The sequence below is a fragment of the Lolium perenne genome, chromosome 4 (genome assembly GCF_019359855.2).
Source record: "Lolium perenne isolate Kyuss_39 chromosome 4, Kyuss_2.0, whole genome shotgun sequence".
In the NCBI taxonomy this organism is placed as follows: Eukaryota; Viridiplantae; Streptophyta; class Magnoliopsida; order Poales; family Poaceae; genus Lolium; species Lolium perenne.
In genome coordinates this window covers 23,366,296-23,387,352 of record NC_067247.2, presented here as the reverse complement: position 1 = coordinate 23,387,352, position 21,057 = coordinate 23,366,296, and the positions used below count along the sequence as shown (strand labels likewise).

Below are 21,057 nucleotides of genomic sequence, written 5' to 3'. Positions count from 1 at the left end.
TAGTGCCTCCCTCCTCCACCTCTCCCCCGCATGGCGACGGCGAAGCCCTACATGAGATCTCCACCACTACCGTCACCACGCCGTCGTGCTGCCGGGATTCCGAGGAGGATCTACTCCGCTGCCCGCTGGAACGGGGAGAAGGACGTCTTCATCAACACCGGACGTGTGACCGAGTGCGGAGGTGTTGCCCGATCGCGACACCGACGGGATCTTCTACTCTCTCCTGAGGGCGGCAAGTGATCGACTACATCATTCACGAGATCCATCTCGTTAAACGCTTAGCGATCTTCGAGGGTACGTTGATCCCATCCCGTTGCTACCATCTAGTAGATTAGATCTTGGCTATTTGTCGTTCGTGCGGTAGGAATTTTTTTATTTTTTATGCTACGAATGCCAACATATACGCCGCCTCCCATCGACGAAGTCGGAGAAGAACGACATATCCACCACCTTCGGACCAACATCTTCGCTCTAGAAGAAACACCTCGCCCCGGCCGGCTGCAACATCATCGCGGATAACAACGAACGCCTTCGACACACCGAGAAACTGATCTCGCTAGATCTGAAGAACAATGAGAAGATCAACCTGATCGATCCGTCAGCACATGTAGGCATCAACTGTGTGAGACACCGCCTAGAAAGTCGTCGCCGGTGTGGGAGTAGAGTTGAGGCAGATTTATTAGCAAAAACGCCGCTCCCACCACCCTAACGGTACACCACAACAAACATAATCTAACTCCAACTTTTAGGCTAGAACGAAGGAAAAGGTCCCTCTCTCTCTTGCCGCGGCTAGAGCGGAAAGCGGAGGGAGTGGGCACCAAGGCCAACGCTCTAGCCGGTGGAGGAGATCAGGAGGTGTTGGAGCCTCCGCATGTGGGAAGGAGGAAGAGGCAAAACGTCAAATCGAGTCCAGGGGTTGCCTTGTTATGATCAAAACTAAACATCCGTGCGCGCGTATTCATCCTCGATGGTAAGTTTACAAGAACAAAAATGGAACTCAACAAATCACCAAAGGGATACGTGTCACCAGAACCTTACTTCATGAATAGGCTCCAAAATTCTGAGGAAAATTGAGGTAATTCATCTTTAATATAGTACTTATACTTATATATACTCTTTCTAAAAAAATGTCACACAAGGTGGCTTGTCCATGTGCGAATTAAATTATAGATAGTCGTGACGTCGATGGTAAGTCTACAAGAACAAAAACAAAACTCACCAATCACCAATAGGTAATCTTGTCCGGTACTTGAGGGGTTGATCGATCTGGAAGATTTTTTTTGAGAACAATCGATCTGGAAGTTGGGGTGCAGGCGTGAGAGGTGTATAACAACTCCATCAGAGAGGCGATAAAGTTTGTGTTTTGCATCGATGGATTTGCGATCGGGGCGTCGCCTCGGCTCACGGCCGCTGCTGCAGCAGCGTGAACAACGCCGGCGGCGTGGCCCCGGCGGAGCGGACCGCATCAGCTTCCTTTCCAATGACATGATTCTCCTGATCCTGGCGCGCCTGCACTGCGTCGGCACCGCCGTGCGGACCGGCGTCCTCTCGCGACGGTGGCGCGGCCTCTGGACCCTCCTCAGCGATCTTGCCTTCCGTGGTATCTATCCCACCACAATCGAGGCGGCGTTTTCATCCTTCAACGCAACCTCGTCCGCGGGCGCCGTGTCCCAACTCGACATCCACCTCCCAACGAGACCGGAGGCCGCCGACGCGAACTCCCTGCTGCGCGCCGCGGCGCTCTTCTCGCCGGCCAGGCTAGTCTTCACCATCGCACCGGCATACGTTTCTGAACCCGGACAACACTACACCAGCTCGATCCACCTGCCTTGCTTCCAACACACCACCTCTATCGAGCTAGACGCGCAGCGATTCACCGTCGAGCCTCTGGCCGCCGGCGAATTCCCCGCGCTCGAGAGGTTGTCCATCTCCGGCACGATCGTCTACATCGGTGATTTGGTCACCCGGTGCCCGCGCCTACGCGTTCTCAAGGCCAAGCTCCGCGGCCTCGGGCACCTCTTGCTCAAGCAGGAACTGGGCTCACTCAAAGATGCGTTGGGCTCTCGCGGAGTGGCATTGTACCTCGACATCTGCATCTACGTTCGAACACCAACCGTCTCGCTCCTTAGCGAGGCAGCGGACCTCTCCCCGCAGGAGCTCGTTTACACGAATACTTGCTCAACACATGTCTGGGCTCAAACTCGAAACCTCCCCTGCATTCCGCGTGCCACCTCGATTGAGATCGACATGGCGGCCATCAGCTTCAGACGACCATCGCATGGCGAGCTTTCAGCACTCGAGAGACTCTGCCTCTCCCGCTGCAACATCCTAAACCTTGCCGAGTTGGTCTCATGTTGCCCGCGCCTTCGTGTGCTCAGGGTGGACGGTGATACGTCCCGACGCGACATCACCGTCCACTCAACATCCTTGCAGGAGCTTGTCCTGGGAACCTACCAGGATTGCCGTGGCGTCAATGTCGTGACCCCCGAACTTAAGCAGCTGACGTTGGACGTCCGTAGCGACCAGGACCTCGGCACGTCCGTCTTGGCGCCATTGTTAGAGAACATCTCGTGGCAGCGCTCGTATACATGGCCAGCTCATGTGTTCAATTTCTGGTTCCTCGAGAGCATGAGCTTACAGACCGCGGCAATCAATGGGAAAGACGGCGCATGGTTGTCGGCTCAACAACTCCCTCGCACCCATGTCTTGTCCATGGCCATGCGTGCCTCCGTAAGTTCACGGTCCTTGCTTGTTCAGTTAACTAATTTCATCAGTTACCTTGTTAATTGGTGGTCTTATGCTCTTGGCATACTATTAAGCAGGGTGCCTGGCTTGCAAGATTCAACTTTGCGAGAGAGGTAGAGAAACTTTCGGTTAAGGAGTTCTTTGTCGTGGACATAAGCCTCGAAGCAAAGGGGCATGTGTATGGAGGAACTCTCTTTCGCATCCTTCGGGAACTTCCAGTTCAGAGTGCTCAAGTTACACTCAAGGTCAATCTAGTGAGGCCAGAGAAATCCCAGCAGGTAATACTTGGCTCTACTTATGTTCCTTGCGTAAACATTACTTGTTCAACACAGTTTTATCTAGGTATTCTTAGTTGCTGACCAAGCATAAACAAATGTCATACATCCTATGTTTGTGATACTATTTAATTATTTGTTTTAGGTGACACGGGCATGCACAGAAAATTGTTTATGTGACGAGCGCAAGAATTGGAGAAGAAGAGGTATATCATTGCATTATTTACAACAAGTGGAAATAAAAGGCTTCACAGGACAGAATCATGGCTTTGATTTCTTGAAACTTATACTCAATTGTGCGCCAAAGCTTAAAATGGTGACCATCAAGCTTGAAAGTGAGATCAAATCATTTGCCCCCCTAGGTTGCGCTAAGAAAATATACGGTATTTCCTTGGTATATCCTTCTGTGAATTTCTATGTCTACCTCAGTTGTGGTAAGATTGTTCCACGTCCATGATTACCATGATTCTAGATGCAACAAGATTATCATTTTCTTTACATGTGAGATGCAGGTTGCCGCTGCAATGGTTATCATAATATAGTATATTGTCAGAAACTATGTTGATGCTTAATAGCTTTGAACATATTTCCTATATGTATGTTGCCGAGAAACTCATATAGTCACATCATCTTTCAAGATCTAGAGTTGGGTATTTCTATTTCTTCTTCATGTGCAACATTTTTGTACTGCACATGGTCTAGTTAGCTGGAAAAACACCAAAGGAGAAGTCACACGATTAACTCTAAATGCTAACATGTTTACCATGCTTCTATATGTGGCACGACTTTTTTCCAGGGCAGATGCAAGCCACATCTATAATTGTTATCAATACCGGAGTGGTGTTTTGGAACCCAGGAGCATATGCTCCCGGTTTTTAAACTTCGTTTTAAGTACACTTTTAAAATATTAAAAAATTTGAACACAAAATTTAGTGGGTACATATCAAAATTCTACACGTTCACAAAGTGATTCCACATAAAACCGACATTTTGAGTGTCATCTGTAAAAAGGTTGTGTACGAGACGTTTTGTCTGTCTTTCTCACATAAGTCACAAAAAATGTTGGTTTTCTGAAAACTTAATGTACGCACGTAAAATGTCGATACGTAAGCGAGAAAATTTTTATTCGAACTTTTTTTACATTTCAAAATGTTTTTTTAAGTGGCAGGAACATATATATGCTCCCATGTGCCGAATTGAATTTCTGTTATCAATACGCTTATTGAATGTTTTATCACTTTAAAACCGCCTTACTATCCGTGGGGCCCCCCACCTCAGCCCTGGGCTCCTCAACCTCCGCCACAGCCCTGGGCTCCTCCGCCACAGCCCTGGGCGCCACCACCTCCGCCACAACCACAAGACTAGGCTCCTCCACCTTCAGCACCACCGGCGTGCCCGGCGTACGTTCCGCCGGTTCCCAACTGGCCGTGGGTGGTACCGGAGCTCGTCGTGCTCGACAGCGACGAGGAGAAGCGGTAGGCGCAGGCGTTTAGGGTTTTTTTCCCATGTGTTCAACTATGTAAATTATGTTTTCATGTATAAAAAAATAGAAATTCGAGAAAAAAATCGTCGTACCGCTGGAGCCATCCCAACGCAAATGGACGCATTTTCGAACGCTGAAATGCGTCGCCGTTGGAGATGTCCTAATTACCAAGTGGAACGAATTCGCTGGAATGATTCCATGGGAGAAGAAAAGGGGTCAGAAAAGTCAATCCATCGGCTCTTGTGCAACTCAAAAAGAAAAAAAAAAAAAAAAAAAAAAAGGTCAAGACATCTTGTCCGGTATTTGAAGGCTCCAGCATAGTTTCTGACATCTTGTCCGGTATTTCAAGATCTGGGCTCTGAAGTGCATGACCGAGATTTAGTCACCGCTCTTTTGCTACCGCGGGAAGAGGCTGATCGATGGACCTATCCCTATCCCTACGTGTAGGATTCAGGAGTTGGTCTACCGCCGGGTCGTTCAAGATCAGGTCGTATAGGATTTATTTCCGGGTATCACGTCCGTATAACAGCTCCTTCGAGAGAGAGAGCCGAGAAACTTTTGTGTAGCTGTTGCATCCATGGATTTGCAATCGGGGCACCGCCTCCGCTCACGCCCGCCGCTGCAGCGGCATGGACCTTCCTGGCGGCGTGATCCAAACGGAGCTGACCGCATCAGCCTCCTCTCCGACGATATGATCCTCCTGATCCTGGAACGCCTGCACTGCGTCCGCGCCGCCGTGCAGACCGGCATCCTCTCACGCCGATGGCGCGGCCTCTGGACCCGCCTCACCAATCTCGCCTTCCGTGCTGTCACGGCCGCCACGATCGAGGCGGCGATTCCACCCTTCAAAGCCGCCTCCCCTACCGGCACGGCGTTCCAGCTCGACATATGCCTCCCATCGAGACCCGAGGCTGCCAGCGCCAACTCCTTGCTGCGCGCCGCGGCGCTCTTCTCGCCGGCAAGGCTAGTCTTCACCATCGCACCGTACTCGTGCCGTTTTAATTACGGCACCAACTCCATCCAACTGCCTTGCTTCCAACACGCCACCTCCATCAAGCTAGACACCCAGCAATTCATCCTCGAGCCGCCGGCAGCCGGCGAGTTCCCCTCGCTCGAGACATTGTCCATCTCCGGCACGATCGTCCGCATCCATGACCTGGTCACCCGCTGCCCACGCCTACGCGTTCTCACAGCCAAGCTCCGCGGCCGCAACTCCAGGATCGAGATTACCGTGTCGATCGAGATTAACATGCCGGGCATCCGCAGCTTGACATGGCCATTGCACCGCGAGCTTTTGGCACTCGAGACGTTGTCCATCTCCGGCTGCAACATCGACATCCTTGGCGAATTTATCTCTAGTTGCCCGAGCCTTCGTGTGCTCAGGGTGGAGGGTGCTATGTCCGGCCGCCGCATCATGGTCCACTCAACATTGTTGCGGGAGCTTGTCCTGGTAACCTACAAGGATTGCCGTGGCATCGATATCGTGACCCCCCAACTTAAAAATCTGATGATGGAAGTCCATGCCGGCGGGGAACTCACCACATCCGTCGTGGCACCATTGGTGGAGAAGGTATCGTGGCGGCGTAAGTATACATGGCCAGCTTCTGTGTTCGGTTTTTGGATCCTCCACAGCTTGAGCTTAGAGACAGCGGCGAGCATCGGAAAACGGGTGCTCACGGAGGATGGGAAAGACGATGCATGGTTGTCGGTTCAACAACTCCCTCACGCCCATGTCTTGTCCATGGACATGTCCGCCTCTGTAAGTCCACTGTCTTGCTCAAATTAATTACCTAATTTGTTCACTATCTTACTACCTTCCTTCTAAATTATAAGATATTTTGGTAGGCTATTTACCCTGCCATATAACATCTTATAGTTCGTAACAAAGAAATTGTTATTTGGTCTTATTTGTCATATACTTTTAAGCAGGTTCCCTCATATGCAAGTATCGACTTTGCACGAGAGATGGAGAAACTTTCGGTTACCAAGTTCTCAGTTGTGGGCATACGTCTCGAAGCAATGGGGCATATCTATGGAGCAACTCTGTTTCATCTCCTTCGGGCGCTTTCTGTTCACGGTGTTACAAAAATACTCAAGGTCAACCTAGTGAGGTCAAACAAATCTGAGGTAACTACTTATGTGCCTTACACAAGCGGTAATTGTTCAAGACCATGTATTCCTTGTTGAGGAGCATGCATAAATAGATGTCCTACCGGGTTTCGCAAAAAATAGATATCCTACGTTATACATTTGTAATTAATACTACTTATGTGTTTTAGGCGACACAAGCATGCATAGAAAGTTGTTTCTGCGATGAGCCCAAGAACTGGAGAAATCAAAGTATATCCTTGCCTCATTTGGAAGAAGTGGAAATCCAAGACTTCAGAGGAGAGAATCATGGCTTTGATTTCTTGAAACTTATATTCAAATGTGCCCCAAAGCTTACAAAGGTGACCATTAGGGTTGGAAAAAGGATTAGACCATCTGCTCCTGGACGATGCGCTAAGAAAATCTACAGGATCTCCTTGGCATATCCTTCTGTGAAGTTCTATGTGTACCTAAATTGTGGTAAGCTGGTTCCGCATTCATGATTACCACGCTCCAAGATGCAACAAGGCAACAACATATTATTTTGTTTCCAGTCGAGATTCAAGTTGCATCCATAACGGTTATTATAGTACAAATATATAAAATGGTCTATAACTAGGTGTTGCGTCTTGCTGGGTGGTAGGTGTTAGCTGCGTCGATGTTCATGGGTAGCCGGTGTGAAGAGGTTTGTCGTGCTCGGTGTTCTGTTGTTGGGCAACCCATCTTGTGTGTTCATGCATGCTCTAGAGTGGACTGCTCCATCTTTCGACGATATGATGCCTTTCTACCCAGGACGAGAAGGTAGGGGCCTTCTTTGAAGGTGGATGCAGATGGCATGATAACAAAGCAAGTCGGGAGCTGGCAAAGGCAATATATGTCTCCGAGGTAACGGTGTGGCTGGATGAAGGCCTCGTTTTTCAAGCTGTTTTTCTTGCTCGTTTTTATGCATTGTCTATAAACTGATATTTCAACCCTTTGTATCTACCGTTTGTTGTTTTATTAGTATAAAGGTAGCTTCAGGCCTTCATTTGAAAAAGGCGAGAGTTGAGCGTCTCGGGGTATCAAAATGTCTGATCCCCCCCCCCCCCCCCCCCCCTTCCTCAGGCTCGCTAGCCATATGATCAACTCACGCAAGACCATGTGATAAAAAAAATATGCCATCATGTATACTGTGTCCTGCACCTCCTTTGTAACCGCACAAAAATATCCTCTCCCCGTACGAAAACAACAACACCCCTGCAGCTCAACCCACCACACTTCACAGCTTTGTCCAACCCTCGTCAGATCGCACCATCTTCGACCATGGCTTGCTGGAAAACCGCCGTCCAGTCGGTATCATCGCTGCCCACCGCCTGTAGCAGCCTTGTTGACTCCAACGAGTAGCATCACTATCCATGGATGGTACCACCACCGAAAACCTCTTGCGGCACTCCCGACTCAGGCTAGCATCACCATGGCATAGCTCTTGCAGCATTGTTAACCGCTGCTAGTACCAAATTGACCACTGGTAGCAGCATCGTTGCCCTTCCTTGGTGCCCCTCCCCCATCCACCGCTTGCAGCAACACTGAGCACCACTTGCAGCATTACCGAATCTAGATCACCATAGCTCCGCTCCTCCTCGCAGCAGCCGCCCACAGCCGACAATAGCTCATAGCATAAATTTCCACGGTTGGAAATTGCTCGCAACACCATCCCGTGACCTTTCGGGATCACCATGTGGGGACCACTGGAGGTTGGCGACGCGGGCAACTAGCAATGGGAGGCTACACAATGAACAAGCGGTGAGAGGCGGTGCAAGGAGGTTGTGGCGGCGGAAAATTCGGCTGGTGTGTTCATTAGGGGGAGTTGCAGGTAGATGGGGAAAGGTGAGAGGAGATGCGAGACGGATCAACAAGACGATGGTGTTGACGGAAATATGCCCTAGAGGCAATAATAAAGTTGTATTATTCTTGATTTCCATTTCATAATTAACTTTATATTTTATGATATAAGTGTATTAGCTTCAGTCAATAAGGATGGTCTTCATTCATTCCGGATAGTATGGTGCAGTGTCATTTTATGTGATTGCGGAAACTGCTATTTCAGCGATGGAGAGATATACTTTGGGCCTGCTCATGCATCATGGTGTTCGTCATCGTCTGACCAGACCCGTGACTAAGATGTTATGTCACAGAAATATTGGTGATGCGGATTGAGTAAAGAGAACATGCCTGGAAACAAGGATAACCTTGAGTTTCATCTCGGGAAATGTTATGTATCGACAAGCGTAATACGAAAGGTTGACATGACTAAGACATGACTCTTGTGTGGGTTGGCTCATTCCCTGGGAAAATGAATATTAAGAAGCTAGGTATCACTCCGTCGATACTAGATTCATTACTTTCAAGAACTCTTGCTTGAAAACTCCTTACTCCGTAGAATGAAAGAATGAAGAAGAAACGAACGCCCATTAGAAAAAGATCCTAGAATGCCCCAATTAAAACGGAACCAACCACTCCATTAGTCTTTCATTAGAGTGACCCCTCAGCTACTAAATCTGAGCTTGATTTCACATTCGATGAAACTAAACCCCAACACTAGATTCATAAAGAATCCTTCTTTGTCTGCATGGGCCCTACCATGGCCAACACATAAATAGGAAGGAAGAGTCCAAGGATTGGACTCTCTCCCCTTAACATGGATTGGGGGATGGAGTCCGTTTGGACTCCAACTCCCCCCAGGTCAGTTGGGGGGGAGGGAGGAGTCCACCGAGACTCCAAATACCCTATAAGTCGGTTTGGTGGAGGGGCAAGAGGGGTCAACCGGCCTCATATAGGAGAGGGGGTCGGACAAACCTATGCCGCACGACCCCCTCTCCCAAACCCTAGCCGATGCCTACGCCGAGCCACCCATGCACCGATGTTGCCCTAGTGCCATCATTGGCCACCACCTTCGCTACACCACCTCCTCCCTTGATGCCACCCTAGCTGATGCCACTAGAAGACCTCCGTGGAGATCTTCTTCCCTTCTTTTACACCCGTCTAGATCTAATCTAGTCGAGCTCGCGGAAGCGCTGCCAGATCTTCATCGACATGTTCGACTTCGACCATGTGCTTGATCACACTTCAACGCGGTGTTGTTGATCACGTACGTGTGGATACCGTGAAGGTGTTGCATGTGTGGCGCTTGTTTGTGGCAGCGTTCGAGGGATAATATATCTCCACGTGACTAGACAAGTCTAGTTGTGGGGATCGACTCACGACTTCATCAACCTCATCATCAACAACTAGATCGATCTACGAGGGTATGATTTGTTACCTCCTCTCTCGCATATGATCTTGGTTATACGTCGGAATTTTTTGTTTTCTATACGTGTTCCCCAGCAGACATAGTGGCGGGAGAAGAACGGTGACGCCGTTGCGGTGGGGGAGAGGAATATCGGTGGGCAAAATTCACGGTTGTGTTTCTAGGGGAGAAGACACACACGAGGAAGAAACAAGGAGAGACCACATATAAGAACGGGAAGAGATAAGGTCAGTCCATCTCATTTGATGGCCATGTTTTGTGGACATGAGGTGAAACGAAGGATCACTGGACGCGATTTCCGAGATGGAACTGAATATTTTCGTGAAAAAGGAACATTTTTATTGTGGGCTTTGGTATTCTTTCTCGATGGTTTGGCCACATTGGGAATATGATGCATATAATATTTGGTGTGGCGAAACCACACTAAAATAATCGATCAACTACTTAGAACTTTTAGTTTTAAAAACCACTTTGTCTCAAGTAAACTAAAATTCCTTCAGTTTTGGGGACTATATATACCCAAGCTTTAGGAGGAGCAGCTCTCGGTTGAATGCAGGTTGCCGGATTCATCCGCTCATCCAGATCCAGTTCAGTTTAAGACCGAGCAACGGGAACTCAAATAAGCTACACACTTTATTTTCAAACAGTTAGAATTCATATTTTTAAATTAAAAATCTGAAATAAATTCTAGAGGGAGCCAATAATATATGCTATAAACATGCAAAATCTTAATACGAGCTAATTTGCATTCTAGGCTACAGAAAAAGATAAAATCTAACAAAATTTAAAATGAATACATACTGAGATTTAAGTTTGTGTATATATATCGTTGGCTACCTTTACGGTTTTTCGGACTTTTTAAAATCTTTTAAATACGAATTTTATGTGTTTAAAATAAAACGCTACATATAACTCGGCCTTCATTTATCCGCTCCCATAAGTAACCAAGTCTGTACTGTGCAAAAGGTTATTCTGCTCCGCGTTAGCTTTGTTAATGCAGACCATACAGAAACACAACTTGCACAAAAAAGAAGACCTGGACAGCGCTGGAAGGCAGAGTCTCACAAAGAAACCCAAACCGCGCAAGCAAGTCTGATGCCTCCAGCTCGACAACACTCTGTCACCATCTTGCGTGCAAACTAAAAAAAAAAAAAGAGAAAGCACAAAATACCAGTGCTCCGGCACTACCATCGCCATATCCACGGCTCAGAACACAGGCCGATGCAGTCTAACATGACAAAACCAATTTGCCAAAAAATATTTTTGAAAAAAAAAGGATAACAAGCCAACGGTCACCTCCTGCCTTCACCACGTTCCGGCCAGTCCACTGGCTTTATTTTACGACCCAGTGGCCTCGGTCCGCTCTGATCTGGACGTTTGCAGCCGCGTCCAAAAGACCTCACCTCGCAAGAAGTCTTCGCCTTCTCCCCCGCCTCTCGCCGCGACTCTGCTCCGACTCCACCATTAATACCCCGGGACCTTCTCCACGCCTCCTCATCAAGCTACCCATCCGCCTCTCCCAAGCTCAGATCGACTCAGAGGGCGGACGCGCGCAGCAGCCATGGGGCAGCGTGACTGCTGCGACTGCGACTACGACGACTGCTGCAACTGCAGCTGGACAGCAATCATCATCTGGGTCGTCGTCGGCATCGTGCTCACAGTCGTCCTCATCGTCCTCATCCTCGCCTTCGCCGTCATCAAGCCGCCCAAAGCCACCGCCGACGACGCCCTCCTCACGCGCTTCTCCCTCGCCCCGTCCCCCAACGCCTCCACGCCCCAGCTCCAGCTCCTCTCCTACAACGCCACCGTCACCATCTCCCTGCGCAACCCCAACATGTACTACGGCATCAGCTACAGCGACCTGGCCACCGTCTTCTCCTTCAACGGCACCAAGTTCGACGAGGGCGGCACCGTCCGGGCCTTCGACCAGGGCGCCAAGAAGACCACCGCCGTGCGCCTAACGGTGGGGGGAGTCGCCAAGGCCCTGCCCAAGCTTTCGGCGGCCGGCCCGGCGGAGTTCACCAAAGAAAAGGAGGCGGGGCATTTCCAGATCGAAGCTAGGCTAGACGGCGTGATGCAGTACAAGGGCCGCAGCAAGAAATGCCCCGTCGCCGTCATCTGCCCGCTCAAGCTGCAGCTCGTCGACCCGGACGTGGCCGCCACCGCCTTCCAGCAGACCAAGTGCACCATCCTCAGGGCCAAGACCTCCGGATGCTAGCCTAGGTCCTAGCCGACGCATTGATTGCTTTCATTTGATTCGCTTTCCTGCTGTACAAAGAGCATCTTAAATATTACTCTATCAGGTTTCATTTGTTGGAGTAGAGGTTGCTGTTGTACAAAGCTTGGAATATGCCAGTAGATGATCAAACCGGTTGCTCTGTGATGTGCTGTTGGTTGGATATAAAATGCACTGCATCTTCTGTGCTGTCCCCAGGAGTTTTTGAGAAAGACTTCGGGAGGAGTTGACTACCGGGTCGTTCAATTTTGTTCGAGAGGTTGCTCTGTCCCACTCGGTGGAGACAGCTAGACTAAGGGCATCTCCAGCGGCGCGACGCAAACGGACGCTGAGCGACCGTTTGTGTCTGCCGTGACCGAAAATGCGTCGTGCACCATCTCCAGCGGCGCGACGCAAAGTGACCGGGCCGTCCGCAGAGACGCAAACCTGGCCCAAATATGCGCCAGGTTTGCGTCTCGGCGGACGCTGCGCGGACGCGCAAAGTGTTCGCTCGGTCCTCGCACGGGCCCGCCTGGCAGCGGCACAACTGCTTCGTCTTCCGCAGCATTACTTCCGGGCCGCGCGCTGCAGCCTTCGCAGGGCCGCGTTAATGGCGTGCCTCGGCTTCCGCGAGCGTTCGCAGCTAGTAGACGTTGCACTGGCAGGCCATTGAAGGCGATATGGCGTCGGAGCCTTTTAAATGGACGCTGCCGGCGTCCATTTCGACGACCAAACCATTGCCAAATCCCACAGTATCCACCCCACCGACGCCATGGGAAAGAAATGCTGGCCGTTCCGCAAGACGAAGAACGACCAGGAGGCAAGCGGCTCGCGTTCCGGCAAGAAGGCAAGGGACGGCCGGTACGTCCGCGTTGAGCTCGCGCGGCAGCTATGGGAGGAAAACCGGCATGTGCCATGGCCGGACGCGAACTTGCCGGGAGGGGGCTGGTACCTGAACTCGCGGCGCGTGCCGGTCCCCCCCGTGCCGCGCGAGGGTCGAGAGCGGCGGGACGAGGTGCGCCGCCGCCGAGCGATCTTGCTGCCGGATCTGCGGGAGGATGAGGCGTACGCGCTGAACTCCTACAACTGGATTTCATTCGGGACGTGGGAGTTCGACGCGCGCCGCCGCGCTGGCTACCTCGGCGACGTGGACTTCTTCGACCGAGAGATCGCCGCAGAAGAAGAAGAGAACGACCAGGAGGACGCGGACGACGAGGAGGACGCAGACGAGGACGTCCACATGGTCGACTACGACCACGACGCCGGCGGGCCGGCGTGGGATCCGGAGACCCAGCCGCCGGACCTTTCCGAGGATGAGGCCATTGCCATGGCACTGGCCAACAGCGCGCAGGACGAGCTCAACGAGCTCGCTTTGTGGGAGGGGCTCGCAATCCAGCTGCGGGAGTCAGCGCTCGCCCAGGGGAGGCCGGCGACTCCTCCGGCTACGCCGACGCGTTCCAATGACCGCGCTCCGCCTGCTGCTCCGGCGTGGGATCCCTGGCCACAGCCTCCTGCCCATGCGGCGGTACCTCCTCCACCGCCGGCGTACGAGCTTCCATGGCCGACGCCGGAGTTCATTAACATCGTCAGCGACGACGACCAGTAGGCAGCAGCAACTTTTAGCACGCCTTTATGGCGATTTTATGTTTTTTTTTAACGTAAATTATGGTTGCATGAATGAAAAAAAAAATTATGCGTCGCGCCGCTGGAGCCACCCCCGACGCAAACGGACGCCCGGACGATTTCGACCATTTCGGCCGACGCAAACGGACACGACGCGTCCGTTTCGACGTCCGAAATGCGTCGCGCCGCTGGAGATGCCCTAAATGCAAGGTTGAGTATACCACGACTTTGCTTAAAAATATAGCAATATATTAATACCATATTAATTACATCTAGCATCTACAACAACATAATGTCTAGAGCACATCAAGGATGCACAGAGACGGAAAACAAAAGAAGACGAAAAAATTAAGTTAAAGACCCCACTAAAACAATCAGGGACTCGCAGCAGGGATATCACCACTTGTGCTGACGACACATCGACTCCAAAAAAAGCTTCTCCCAAACGACGCCTACAGGAAGGTAGCAATGCACAACATCGCCGTCGCCCAAAACGAAGCCTAAGGCCATAGTGTAATATCCTCGCTAACATGGGTTTAGTGAAAAGCCTTATGGGGCGCCGACGTCTCACGCTAGGTCCTTGGGGGCGTTGATCAAGGAGGTAGTCAATATGAGGATCAAAATGGTGATGGCTCGCTCGAGAATTAATACAAGCTCATTTTCCTGCTAGTCCATCTTACGGACAGGGTGTTTCTGCACCGGGGTGCATATGCACCCTTTATTTGAAATGCATATTAAACATATTTCCAAATGTTAAAAAAATAAAAACAAAAATGCCTCGTGTATACCTTGACATGTTACATGTTCACAAAGTTGTTTCAGCAAAAACCGATATGTTTTGTGCCCTGTACTAAAAAGACAAATTTTTGGTGTTAAAATAGTCTATTTCTCGAGGCATTATTTGTCTTTTTTACACATGGTACAAAAATTGTTGGTTTTACGTGAAACTTTATGTGTACACATAGAACATGTCCCTCTACATGCTAAATTTTTTTTCTAAATTTTTTTACTTTTTAAAATAGTTTTATACATACCAGGTGCATATGCACCCATGATCAGTTTTGGTTTTCCGCCTTACTACCTATAAGATCCCTACTTCCATTTTTTCGGTCGAGACCGATAAATACTCTCCAACAAGGTCCTACTTAAGCCCTTAATGTAGAGAGGTCCTTAGATCCCTGCATGTAGAGAGCCCTCGTATGTGATCTCCTACTTCACTGGGACACCACCGTTGTTGTCGATAGACCAGCATCGCCGCCATCCCTATCGCATATGTCCCAATGACAGGTGGGTCACATGTGTCATTGAGCAAAGGGGATGAGAAATTAGGGGTGAAACCCTACCAAAATTTGGGGACCCAAAAGTAGGAGATATTGCTAGAGATCATCTCAAGGCATTCACTCAAGGAGAAAGAGAACGGGCATGACGTTCGCACGTTGTGTGTGGTAACCATATCCAAGAAAGGAACAATTCAACAAATCCCTTGAGAAAAAAGAGTCCCCAAAACTCTAGTTGCTGCCTCTCCCCATGTCTCCTCGTCCACATTGCTTAAAGTAGTCTGCTCGGTGACATTGGAGAAGGCATGGAATCTTCTTTTCACTGGTTTCTACGAAACATAGTAAGACACATATGCTCATGACGCTCCCCCTACGAACGCATGCCCTACCTCGATGAGAGACTGATCCGGTGGGCCTCGAGAGTCTATCTTTTTTTAATTGCAGTAGTGAACGACTCTTAAATATGTACTATATCCCTTTCCTTTTAATGGCATGTTAAAATTATTATGGCTAACTCAACAATACGGAGAACACAATTATATGATTGCAAGGGGGTTCTCATCGAGTTGAATGCCTAACTCATCGAGTAAACTGACTTAGGGTTTGGGTTTATGTTGTATGGCATCGATGAATGGGTGTGTCGCATCGAAGAATGATTGCCCCTTCTACCATCTTCATCCTCCCCTTATATAGGTCCATGTCTTGAGAGTCCTTCTGTTGTACGTGTAGATCTTCTATCTTTTAAGACAATAAAAGTAGGTACGTGTAGATCTTCAAAAAATGATTGCGGCACGAGTGTACCGTCCACTCCAGCAACTATACAAAAACTATTTCGTGTAAGCATATCCATGGTAACCGTATTTAAACACGACTTAGGCCATGTTCGGTTTCACAAATTCTGAAGAGGATTGGCATGGGTTGAGGGAGATTAAACCCCATCTAAGTCAAAACACTTCCCAATTCACTCTAATACACATAAGAAGTGTATTAACCAGACAAGACCTTATGCTGGAAAGGAGACTCGGCCATTGCTGGCAGAGGGACACTTCTAAATAAATCCCAAATACGCAAGCAACCAAGCCCCGGGTTGCTCACCCTTGCATCATTTTGAAACTCGTGATGCATGGAGCAGTCTGCTGGTGGAATGGTGTTTCATCTACCGCATTGATGGAGATGGGTCTCGGTGGTAGATGTGTGACGATGGATGCGTGCAGGGCGGAGGCGCTATTTTGTTACGTGGCGGCATGGATGGCAGGCATGCCAAGGTCAATGTCTGATCCTTCCTAAATATGGGTTAGTGAGAGATGATGGCGGCGAATTCTCTAGCGTGTGCAATGGTGTGGTTCAGGGTTTGCTAGAACGGCTTGTGTTCCCAACTCGTTGTTGGGCGTTTTGGTGAAGCTTCCGGTTATATTATGAGGTGCGTTGGTGAGGTTCGGGCATGAGGCCCAGACACAGTCACTCCCTTCATCAAGCTTGTAGGTGGTGCGACATCTGTCATTAGTGATGTGGCCTCGGTTTGATCGTTTAATTTTCCTTGTAAGGTTCCGTTGAAGAATTTTAATAAAAATAGATGTGTGCATTATTTTAATGCAGAGGTCGAGGTAGAATCTCCATTTCGAAAACAAGAAAAAGAAAGCCCCGGGTACAGATGATGCCAACTAGCATGATGATACTTTGGCCCATGGAGAAAAGGCAGGAAAACACCATTGCTAGTGTGATGGCTGAGGGCATGCGTAAAACATCACCTATAATAGGATTGATGGTGTAAAAACTAACTTTTACATTACCTTGGTGTAAAAGTGACTCCAGCATATGATGATGATGTATTCGATGAAATATAATTTGAAGGTGGTGATGCATATTTTGGAGGAGGTGATATATTCCAAAATAGATCACTATGTGCCAGCTATGAGGTTGAAGCTTCCCACCCCCGAGCATCACTACCTTCCGTTGTGATTTGACCGCGATCAGCCACAGGAATGATATGGTTGGCGATGGCGAAACCTACACCACCCCTTCTGACCCTCTCACAGATGTCTCCACCACTCCCCCCCCCCCCCCCCCAAGCCCGACATGTTCCAATACGGCACTTTTGCCCCTTCGGCCGTTATAGATATGCTCGCTTGTGTCCACCCCCGCCGTCGCTGAGAACACCACCGTGATCAGGGTCAGCTTACGGTCCTCGTGGACCCCTTTTAATTCGGCGACAAATAGGTCGCAACGCCTCCACTATATATTTGGTTCGTCGGGAAGCCTGATGGCGTGTAACTCACACGTTCGTTGGGAACCCCAAGAGGAAGGTATGATGCGCACAGCAGCAAGTTTTCCCTCAGAAAGAAACCAAGGTTTATCGAACCAGGAGGAGCCAAGAAGCACGTTGAAGGTTGATGGCGGCGGGATGTAGTGCGGCGCAACACCAGAGATTCCGGCGCCAACGTGGAACCTGCACAACACAACCAAAGTACTTTGCCCCAACGAAACAGTGAGATTGTCAATCTCACCGGCTTGCTGTAACAAAGGATTAACCGTATTGTGTGGAAGATGATTGTTTGCAGAGAAAACAGTAAAACAAGTATTGCAGCAGATTTGTATTTCAGTATAAAAGAATGGACCGGGGTCCACAGTTCACTAGAGGTATCTCTCCCATAAGATAAAAGCATGTTGGGTGAACAAATTACAGTCGGGCAATTGACAAATAGAGAGAGCATAACAATGCACATACATGTCATGATAAGTATAGTGAGATTTAATTGGGCATTACGACAAAGTACATAGACCGCCATCCAACTGCATCTATGCCTAAAAAGTCCACCTTCAGGTTATCATCCGAACCCCTTCCAGTATTAAGTTGCAAAGCAACAGACAATTGCATTAAGTATGGTGCGTAATGTAATCAACAACTACATCCTTAGACATAGCATCAATGTTTTATCCCTAGTGGCAACAGCACAACACAACCTTAGAACTTTACATCCTTGTCCCAGGTGTCAATGCAGGCATGAACCCACTATCGAGCATAAATACTCCCTCTTGGAGTTAAGAGCAAAAACTTGGCCAGAGCCTCTACTAATAACGGAGAGCATGCAAGATTATAAACAACACATATGTAATAACTTGATAATTAACATAACATGGTATTCTCTATCCATCGGATCCCGACAAACACAACATAGAGTATTACAGATAGATGATCTTGATCATGTTAGGCAGCTCACAAGATCCAACAATGAAGCACAATGAGGAGAAGACAACCATCTAGCTACTGCTATGGACCCATAGTCCAGGGGTGAACTACTCACTCATCACTCCGGAGGCGACCATGGCGGTGTAGAGTCCTCCGGGAGATGAATCCCCTCTCCGGCAGGGTGCCGGAGGAGATCTCCAGAATCCCCCGAGATGGGATTGGCGGCGGCGGCGTCTCTGGAAGGTTTTCCGAATCGTGGTTTTTCGCGTCAGGGGTTTCGCGACGGAGGCTTTAAGTAGGCGGAAGGGCAGAGTCGGAGGGCTGACGAGGGGCCCACACCATAGGGCGGCGCGGGCCCCCTACGGCGCGCGGCCCTATGGTGGCGGCGCCTCGTCGCCCCACTTCGTATCCCTTTCGGTCTTACGGAAGGTTCGTGGCAAAATAGGACCCCGGGTCTTGATTTCATCAATTCCGAGAATATTTCGTTACTAGGATTTACGAAACCAAAAACAGCAGAAACAAGAATCGCACTTCGGCATCTTGTTAATAGGTTAGTTCCAGAAAATGCACGAATATGACATAAAGTGTGCATAAAACATGTAGGTATCATCAATAATATGGCATGGAACATAAGAAATTATCGATACGTCGGAGGCGTATCAGCATCCCCAAGCTTAGTTCTGCTCGTCCCTAGCAGGTAAAACGATAACAAAGATAATTTCTGAAGTGACATGCCATCATAACCTTGATCATACTATTTGTAAACATATGTAATGAATGCAGCGATCAAAACAATGGTAATGACATGAGTAAACAAGTGAATCATAAAGCAAAGACTTTTCATGAATAGTACTTCAAGACAAGCATCAATAAGTCTTGCATAAGAGTTAACTCATAAAGCAATAAATTCATAGTAAAGGTATTGAAGCAACACAAAGGAAGATTAAGTTTCAGCGGTTGCTTTCAACTTGTAACATGTATATCTCATGGATAATTGTCAACATAGAGTAATATAACAAGTGCAATATGCAAGTATGTAGGAATCAATGCACAGTTCACACAAGTGTTTGCTTCTTGAGGTGGAGAGAGATAGGTGAACTGACTCAACATAAAAGTAAAAGAATGGTCCTTCAAAGAGGAAAGCATCGATTGCTATATTTGTGCTAGAGCTTTTATTTTGAAAACATGAAACAATTTTGTCAACGGTAGTAATAAAGCATATGAGTTATGTAAATTATATCTTACAAGTTGCAAGCCTCATGTATAGTATACTAATAGTGCCCGCACCTTGTCCTAATTAGCTTGGACTACCGGATCTTTGCAATGCACATGTTTTAACCAAGTGTCACAATGGGGTACCTCCATGCCGCATGTACAAAGGTCTAAGGAGAAAGCTCGCATTTTGGATTTCTCGCTTTTGATTATTCTCAACTTAGACATCCATACCGGGACAACATGGACAACAGATAATGGACTCCTCTTTAATGCATAAGCATGTGGCAACAATTATTATTCTCATATGAGATTGAGGATATATGTCCAAAACTGAAACTTCCACCATGAATCATGGCTTTAGTTAGCGGCCCAATGTTCTTCTCTAACAATATGCATGCTCCAACCATTAAGGTGGTAGATCTCTCTTACTTCGGACAAGACGGACATGCATAGCAACTCACATGATATTCAACAAAGAATAGTTGATGGCGTCCCCAGAAACATGGTTATCGCACAACAAGCAACTTAATAAGAGATAAAGTGCATAAGTACATATTCAATACCACAATAGTTTTTAAGCTATTTGTCCCATGAGCTATATATTGCAAAGGTGAATGATGGAATTTTAAAGGTAGCACTCAAGCAATTTACTTTGGAATGGCGGATAAATACCATGTAGTAGGTAGGTATGGTGGACACAAATGGCATAGTGGTTGGCTCAAGGATTTTGGATGCATGAGAAGTATTCCCTCTCGATACAAGGTTTAGGCTAGCAAGGTTATTTGAAACAAACACAAGGATGAACGGTGCAGCAAAACTCACATAAAAGACATATTGTAAACATTATAAGAATCTACACCGTCTTCCTTGTTGTTCAAAACTCAATACTAGATATTATCTAGACTCTAGAGAAACCAAATATGCAAACCAAATTAGCAAGCTCTAAGTGTTTCTTCATTAATGGGTGCAAAGTATATGATGCAAGAGCTTAAACATGAGCACAACAATTGCCAAGTATCAAATTATCCAAGACATTTTAGAGTTACTACATGTAGCATTTTCCAATTCCAACCATATAACATTTTAACGAAGAAGAAACTTCGCCATGAATACTATGAGTAGAGCCTAAGGACATACTTGTCCATATGCTACAGCGGAGCGTGTCTCTCTCCCACAAAGTGAATGCTAGGATCCATTTTATTCAAACAAAACAAAAAACAAAAACAAACCGACGCTCCAAGCAAAGTGCATAAGATGTGACGGAATAAAAATATAGTTTCAGGGGAGGAACCTGATAATGTTGTCGATGAAGAAGGGGATGCCTTGGGCATCCCCAAGCTTAGACGCTTGAGTCTTCTTAGAATATGCAGGGGTGAACCACCGGGGCATCCCCAAGCTTAGAGCTTTCACTCTCCTTGATCATATTGCATCATACTCCTCTCTTGATCCTTGAAAACTTCCTCCACACCAAACTCGAAACAACTCATTAGAGGGTTAGTGCATAATAAAAATTAACATGTTCAGAGGTGACACAATCATTCTTAACACTTCTGGACATTGCATAAAGCTACTGGACATTAATGGATCAAAGAAATTCATCCAACATAGCAAAAGAGGCAATGCGAAATAAAAGGCAGAATCTGTCAAAACAGAACAGTCCGTA

At 48.1% G+C, this 21,057-nt stretch overlaps 3 protein-coding genes across 3 annotated transcripts; all 3 read left to right on the top strand.

The window, feature by feature from the left end:
- The first annotated feature begins 1,371 nt into the window (after nucleotides 1–1,371).
- Nucleotides 1,372–2,862, top strand: LOC127346615 (uncharacterized). Its single transcript, XM_051372899.1, has one exon. The coding sequence runs from the start codon at nucleotides 1,372–1,374 to the stop codon at nucleotides 2,860–2,862; it is 1,491 nt and encodes a 496-aa protein (XP_051228859.1).
- Nucleotides 2,863–5,080: 2,218 nt separating this feature from the next.
- Nucleotides 5,081–5,990, top strand: LOC127346614 (uncharacterized). Its single transcript, XM_051372898.1, has 2 exons — nucleotides 5,081–5,901; nucleotides 5,966–5,990. The coding sequence occupies exons 1-2, from the start codon at nucleotides 5,081–5,083 to the stop codon at nucleotides 5,988–5,990; spliced, it is 846 nt and encodes a 281-aa protein (XP_051228858.1).
- Nucleotides 5,991–11,217: 5,227 nt separating this feature from the next.
- Nucleotides 11,218–12,260, top strand: LOC127291906 (NDR1/HIN1-like protein 3). Its single transcript, XM_051321221.2, has one exon. The coding sequence runs from the start codon at nucleotides 11,439–11,441 to the stop codon at nucleotides 12,093–12,095; it is 657 nt and encodes a 218-aa protein (XP_051177181.1). The 5' UTR covers nucleotides 11,218–11,438; the 3' UTR covers nucleotides 12,096–12,260.
- Nucleotides 12,261–21,057: the final 8,797 nt, after the last annotated feature.

Bases quoted from the DNA above. Each gene is read 5' to 3' on its own strand.
- LOC127346615 (XM_051372899.1), top strand. From the start codon at position 1,372: ATGGATTTGCGATCGGGGCGTCGCCTCGGCTCACGGCCGCTGCTGCAG.
- LOC127346614 (XM_051372898.1), top strand. From the start codon at position 5,081: ATGGATTTGCAATCGGGGCACCGCCTCCGCTCACGCCCGCCGCTGCAG. The intron at 5,902-5,965 runs GTCCGGCCGCCG...GTAACCTACAAG, and splicing joins CTCAGGGTGGAGGGTGCTAT to GATTGCCGTGGCATCGATAT.
- LOC127291906 (XM_051321221.2), top strand. From the start codon at position 11,439: ATGGGGCAGCGTGACTGCTGCGACTGCGACTACGACGACTGCTGCAAC.